The sequence below is a fragment of the Oncorhynchus clarkii genome, chromosome 4 (genome assembly GCF_045791955.1).
Source record: "Oncorhynchus clarkii lewisi isolate Uvic-CL-2024 chromosome 4, UVic_Ocla_1.0, whole genome shotgun sequence".
In the NCBI taxonomy this organism is placed as follows: Eukaryota; Metazoa; Chordata; class Actinopteri; order Salmoniformes; family Salmonidae; genus Oncorhynchus; species Oncorhynchus clarkii.
The window spans coordinates 74358589-74365852 of record NC_092150.1 but is presented as its reverse complement, the minus strand read 5'-3'; the positions used below and the strand labels follow the sequence as shown (position 1 = coordinate 74365852).

General features: G+C 45.7%; 1 protein-coding gene across 2 annotated transcripts; it reads right to left on the bottom strand.

The window, feature by feature from the left end:
* Positions 1 to 3650: 3650 nt before the first annotated feature.
* On the bottom strand, positions 3651 to 6580 carry LOC139407833 (peptidylprolyl isomerase (cyclophilin)-like 6). 2 transcript variants are annotated; one of them, XM_071151701.1, is made up of 8 exons: positions 5788 to 6580; positions 5558 to 5653; positions 5213 to 5401; positions 4975 to 5037; positions 4728 to 4875; positions 4459 to 4518; positions 4168 to 4303; positions 3651 to 3915 (listed from the first exon to the last, which is right to left on the bottom strand). In XM_071151701.1, the coding sequence occupies exons 1-8, from the start codon at positions 5863 to 5865 to the stop codon at positions 3804 to 3806; spliced, it is 882 nt and encodes a 293-aa protein (XP_071007802.1). In that variant the 5' UTR covers positions 5866 to 6580; the 3' UTR covers positions 3651 to 3803. The 2 variants fall into 2 exon arrangements, with proteins under 2 accessions (XP_071007802.1, XP_071007803.1); XM_071151702.1 differs by having other exon boundaries at positions 3748 to 3915; positions 4164 to 4303.
* Between the last annotated feature and the right edge of the window lie 684 nt (positions 6581 to 7264).

The following is a 7264-nucleotide window of genomic DNA, read 5'->3' as shown; positions in this document are numbered from 1 at the left end:
TTTATCAATAAGTGCATCGATGACGCCGTCCCCACAGTGACTGTACATACATACCCCAACCAGAAGCCATGGATTACAGACAACATCCGCACTGAGCTAAAGGGCAGAGCTGCCGCTTTCAAGGAGCGGAACTCTAACCCGGAAGCCTATAAGAAATCCCGCTATGCCCTCTGACGAACCAGCAAACAGGCAAAGCGTCAATACAGGACTAAGATTGAATCGTACTACAGCGGCTCTTACGCTCGTCGGATGTGTCAGGGCTTGCAAACTATTACAAAGGGAAGCACAGCCACGAGCTGCCCAGTGACACAAGCCGACCAGACGAGCTAAATTACTTCTACGCTCACTTCGAGGCAAGTAACACTGAAGTATGCATGAGAGCATTAGCTGTTAAATGACTACCGACCCGTAGCACTCATGTTTGTAGCCATGAAGTGCTTTGAAAGGCTGGTCATGGCTCACATCAACACCATTATCCCAGAAACCCTAGACCCACATTTGCATACCGCCCAAACAGATGCACATATGATGCAATCTGTATTGCACTCAACACTGCCCTTTCCCACCTGGACAAAAGGAACACCTACGTGAGAATGCTGTTCATTGACTACAGTTCATTGACTACACCATAGTGCCCTCAAAGCTCATCACTAAGCTAAGGACCCTGAGACTAAACACCTCCCTCTGCAACTGGATCCTGGACTTCCTGACGGGCAACCCCAGGTGGTAAGGGTAGGTAGCAACATATCCGCCATGCTGATCCTCAACATGGGTGCCCCTCGGGTGCGTGCTCAGTCCCCTCCTGTACTCCCTGTTCACTCATGACTGCATAGCCAGGCACGACTCCAACACCATCAAGTTTGCCGATGACAGGCCTCCCGGGTGGCGCAGTGGTTAAGGGCGCTGTACTGCAGCACCATGAAACCTGTACCATCAGAGTCCCTGGGTTCCCGCCCAGGCTCTGTCGTAACCGGCGGCGACCGGGAGGTCCGTGGGGCGACGCACAATTGGCCTAGCGTCGTCCGGGTTAGGGAGGGCTTGGTCGGTGGGGATGTCCTTGTCTCATCGCGCACCAGCGACTCCTGTGGCGGGCCGGGCGCAGTGCGCGCTAACCAAGGTTGCCAGGTGCATGGTGTATCCTCCGACACATTGGTGCGGCTGGCTTCCGGGTTGGATGCGCGCTGTGTTAAGAAGCAGTGCGGCTGGTTGGGTTGTGTATCGGAGGACGCATGACTTTCAACCTTCGTCTCTCCCGAGCCCGTACGGGAGTTGTAGCGATGAGACAAGATGGTAGCTACTACAACAATTGGATACCACGAAATTGGGGAGAAAAAGGGGTAAAAAAAATAAATAATAACGTTTGCCGATGACACAACAGTGGTAGGCCTGATCACCAACAACGATGAGACAGCCTATAGGGAGGAGGTCAGACACCTGGCTGTGTGGTGCCAGGACAACAACCTCTCCCTCAACGTGATCAAGACAAAGTAGATGATTGTGGACTACAGGAAAAGGAGGACCGAGCACGCCCCCATTCTCATCGACAGGGCTGAAGTGGAGCAGGTTGAGAGCTTCAAGTTCCTTGGAGTCCACATCGCCAACAAACTATCACGGTCCAAACACACCAACACAGTCATGAAGAGGGCACGACAAAGCCTATTCCCACTCAGGAGACTGAAAAGATTTGTCATGGGTCCTCAGATCCTCAAAAGGTTCTACAGCTGAACCATCGAGAGCATCCTGACTGGTTGCATCACTCCCTGGTATGGCAACTGCTCGGCATCCAACCGCAAGGCACTATAGAGGGTAGTGCGTACGGCCCAGTACATCACTGAGGCCAAGCTTCCTGCCATCCAGGACCTCTATACCAGGCAGTGTCAGAGGAAGGCCCTAAAAATTGTCAAAGACTCCAGCCACCCTAGTCATAGACTGTTCTCTCTGCTACCGCATGGCAAGCGGTACCGGAGCGCCAAGTCTAGGTCCAAAAGGCTTCTCAACAGCTTTTACCCCCAAGCCATAAGACTCCCGAACAGCTACTCAATTGGCTAGCCAGACTATTTGCATTGCCCACCCTCCCCTTTTACGCTGCTGCTATTCTCTGTTTTATCTATGCATATGCATTATTGCACTTTAACTCTACCAACATGTACATATTTTTTTGTTATTTTACCAGGTAAATTGACAGAGAACACGTTCTCATTTACAGCAACGACCTGGGGAATAGTTACAGGGGAGAGGAGGGGGATGAATGAGCCAATTGTAAACTGGGGATTATTAGGTGACCGTGATGGTTTGAGGGCCGGATTGGGAATTTAGCCAGGACACCAGGGTTAACACCCCCACGATAAGTGCCTTGGGATCTTTAATGACCTCAGTCAGGACACCCGTTTAACATCCCATTCGAAAGACGGCACCCTACACAGGGTAGTGTCCCCAATCGCTGCCCTGGGGCATTGGGATATTTTTTAGACCAGAGTAGAGTGCCTCCTACTGGCCCTCCAACACCACTTCCAGCAGCATCTGTTCTCCCATCCAGGGACTGACCAGGACCAACCCTGCTCAGCTTCAGAAGCAAGCCAGCAGTGGTATGCAGGGTGGTATGCTGCTGGCTATTACCTCGACTAACCAGTGCCCCCACACATTGACTCTGTACCGGTACCCCCTGTATATAGCCTCGCTGTAGTTATTTCACTTCAGCTCTTTAATTATTTTACTTTTATTTCTTAACACATTTTTTTTTTTAACTGCATTGTTGGTTAAGGGCTTGTAAGTAATTATTTCACTGTAAGGTGAAATACTGTTGTATTCAGTGCATGTGACAAATTTGGTTTGATACTGTGTGAATCAGGCCTTCATGGTCAAATTGCTGCAAAGAAACCACTACTGAAGGACACCAATAAGAAGAGACTTGCTTGGGCCAAGAAACAAGAGCAATGGACATTGGAGTGGTGGAAATTTGTCCATTGGTCTGGAGTCCAAATTTGAGATTTTTGTTTCCAACCGCTGTGTCTTTTTGAGACGCGGTGTGGGTTCCCACCATGAAGCATGGAGGATGTGATGTGATGGTGTGGGGGGTGCTTTTCTGGTGACACTGTGTGATTTATTTAGAATTCAAGGCACACTGAACCAGCATGGCTATCACAGCATTCTGCAGCGATTACGTCATCTGGTTTGGGCTTAGTGGGACTATCAGTTGTTTTTCAACATGACAATGACCCAACATACCTACAAGCTGTGTAATTGCTATTTAACCAAGAAGGATAGTGATGGAGTGCTGCATCAGATGACCTGGCCTCCACAATCCCCCAACCACAACCACATTGAGATGGTTTGGGATGAGTCAGACCGCAGAGTGAAGGAAAAGCAGCCAACAAGTGCTCAGCATATGTGGGAACTCCTTCAAGATGGTTGGAAAAGCATTCCAGGTGAAGCTGGTTGAGAGAATGCCAAGAGTGTGCAAAGCTGTCAAAGGCAAAGGGTGGCTACTTTGAAGAATCTCAAATATAAAATATATTTTGATTTGTTTAACACTTTTTTTGGTTACTAGATGATTACATATGTGTTATTTCATAGTTTGTCTAAACTATTATTCTACAATGTAGGAAATAGTACAAATAAAGAAAAATCCTTGAATGAGTAGGTGTGTCAACTTTTGAATGGTACTGTATATATTTATTACAAATCCAATTCCCCAGTGACTAAAGCTTTAATTTACTGAGCTTAACTGAATATACCAAGAATAAAATAGAGCTGGACCAGTTGTCAAACTGGGTTTTAATAAAAATATGCAGGTTAAGGTTATGTCAGGGTTCAAACACTCCACAGTCTGCTACTTTACAGTCTTGTTTGGGTCTTTCATTGTAGGTTGGGACTTCCTCAAGTCTCCTCAGAACCTCTGTGCCTTCAACCACTTGACTAAAAAACAAAGAGAATATGAAAACAGCTGAATACCAGGTACAAAATACAGACATACAGTATATCCCAGAACAGTCCTGACGCCACAGAGGTCGTTAAACGTTGACATCCAAAAGATTGTGCGAGCCTAAAGGTTTTAGAACACAAAACCGAGACACAAGCAGTACACAAACACTACACTATAGCAGTACACAAACATACACTTCATTCAACTAACAGCACTATACCACACATTATTAGAGACGTACACACCCGAAAGCCACATATTGTCTGTCCATCCAAAGGGCGGGCTGCAGGGTGATGTAGAACTGAGAGCTGTTGCTATGAGGACCCTGGTTGGCCATTCCCAGGATGCCCCTCCTACTGTGGGAGACTGCAAAGCTCTCATCTAGCAGAGATCCCACAGTCACATGTTAGTGTGGAGACAGTAAATAGACATACATCCTAATACATCTCCCTATACTTACTTACCCGAATACATTTCCCTAGGCATGTGTATTAATATTGTAGAGTAGTAACTTGATGTTAGGCCTGCGTCTGTACCTTCAAAAGTTGGCCCGTAGATTGACTCCCCTCCGTTGCCTTTGCCTGGTGCAGAAATATCTGCAATAGGAAAATATGACATCATCAAGTGGTGTGTGTACTGACAAAGTAAATATTGACGTATGATGACTCAATTAAAACTTACCAATATGACAGCAAACAGATACAGTATGGAATCAATGGCAAGTCAAATACAGTCCTGTATGTCCTTTCTTAACAATGTAGGCCTATAGGGGTGACTTTCAGATAGAGGACCTGGTAGACCGTACCTCCCCCCTGTATCCAGCCGTTGGGCACCACACGATGGAACACAGAACCCTTGTAGGACAGGATTAAGTCACTCTGTGACAGGCCTGCCTCCCCTGTACACAGAGCCTGGAAGTTTTTACACGTCTTCGGACACAGCTCTGTAAACAGCTGGGGAGACAGAAGACCTACGCTGTCAATACAACTCTGGACCAACTTCTTTACCCATTCAGGTCCAGTCAGATCAATGGTTACAAATGACAGCCTCACCTCAAACAGTAATCTCCCAACCGAGTCCCCTCGGATCGAAATGTCCATGTAAACAAACGTGTGCTGTGGGGGAAGCGAGAGAGGATGTCATGTTGTAGGTATGATGTCACTGTTATAAAGTATTTTAGGGCCATGGGGCTTGCTGTAGTAACTGCACTGTCTGTCTTTGTGTGTTTCATGGTCTATTGTGTCACTCTATCCTAATCCTATGCAAGTACAGTGTGTAGACTAGACTTGCCCCAGTGCTGTGGAGGTGTTTAGAGTAGTAGTCGTCAGCGAGGGCCAGGTATAGTGCATGTGGACGGATAAGTGTAAACTCCCACTGCTTCTCAGCCCAGCTGGTCAGGTCCTTCTCGTTGCCAAGGAGACAACCATTCACGAAACACATTAGGTTGCTGGAGAACTGCCACACCTCCCCTTTCAGCTCCTTGGTTTGAAAATGTTAAAGGATGCAGTTTAACTCAACAATTCATAATACAAATGTTGACTAATGCACACCACAGCTCAAGCCATACATCACACTACTTAGCTAAGCATTATTCTCCATTTGAGTCTATTATTCAAATACTCAAAGTATACCCACCCTTTTCTTATTGGTTAGATACACATGCCAGTCACATTCGAGTAATGGACGAATTGTTGGATCCAAAAACGAGGTGGGAAACTTCTGTTTCAGTCCCTGTGTTGACATAAAATATGATTTGGTCTGCTCAGTCAGTTAGTGCTCATGCCGGATAGCCTTAGCTAGCTAGCTAACCAGGTTGGTTTGCCAGAATGTCTACACTTAAACTGTACTTTGAAGCTGAAAGTTACCTCGGCAATGCTCTTAGCAATTTGAAAATTGTGTTCTTTCATCAAACCCACGATTTCCAGGTAAACTTCAGAAGTCATGATTGGCTATTTCCATTGGGCTGCAATATAATTTGACAGCCCAGAGGTGTTTGTAAACAATACGTATCCATGGTAACATTGCAGTCACGAGCTAAAATGACGTTTTCGTCGCATTTTGTTGACAATACCGCATCTTGTCTAGCGTGGGGACCGGTTTAGTAACTGGTAGTCTGTTTTGCCAATGGTGCTTTCAAGACAACTGGGGTCTCGAGAAAAAACGAGGCCAAATCATGACGTCTGATCTTCAGGTCGGAAAGCCAGCGCTTTAGAAATATGCCCGAGTTTCAGACTTGGAATTGTGAGTTGGATGACCGTTCAAAGATTATTCCCAGTCGGAAATCTTTTTTTTCTTCGAGTTCCCAGTTGTCTTGAACGCACTGAAGTCAGATGTCGGAGATTTCCCAGTTTTTTAACGCGGCATAGCATTCCACTTCACTTCTTGTACTGGCCTTGTGACGGAGTTGCTGATTGGTTGTTAAACATAGCATAATTCCATGACAACACGTGGAGTCTCGAAAATAGAATTAGAATTTTAACAACGTCAAAAACAAAATCAAAGCTAAGACGTTTTGTGGTTGGAATTGTAGTATATATTTATACTGAACACATAAACGCAACATGCAACAATTAACGACTTTATTGAGTTACAGTTCATATAAGGAAATCAGTCAATTGAAATAAATTCATTAGGTCCTAATCGATGGATTTCACATGACTGGGCAGCTAATTTTCAAATTGCTAAGAGCATTGCCGAGGTAACTTTAAGCTTCAAAGTAAAGTTTAAGTGTAGACATTCTGGCAAACCAACCTGGTTAGCTAGCTAGCTAAGGCTATCCAGCATGAGCACTAACTGACTGAGCAGACCAAATCATGTTTTATGTCAACACAGGGACTGAAACAGACGTTTCGTTTTTGGTAATGTTACTGTAAATACGACTCCTGTGGCGGGCCGGGCGCAGTGCGCGCTAACCAAGGTTGCCAGGTGCACGGTGTAGCCTCCAACACATTGGTGCGGCTGGCTCCCGGGTTGGATGCGCGCTGTGTTAAGAAGCAGTGCGGCTGGTTGGGTTGTGTATCGGAGGACGCATGACATTCAGCCTTCGTCTCTCCCGAGCCCATACAGGAGTTGTAGCCATTAGACAAGATAGTAGCTTGGATTGGATACCACGAAATTGGGGAGAAAAAGGGGTAAAAATTCAAACAATTTTTATTTATTTTTTAAAACTTACCGTATGTAAACTTCTGACCCACTGGAATTGTGATACAGTGAATTATAACGGAAATAATCTGTCTGTAAACAATTGTTGTAAAAATGACTTGTGTCATGCACAAAGTAGATGTCCTAACCGACTTGCCAAAACTATAGTTTGTTAACAAGAAATTTGTGGAGTGGTTGAAA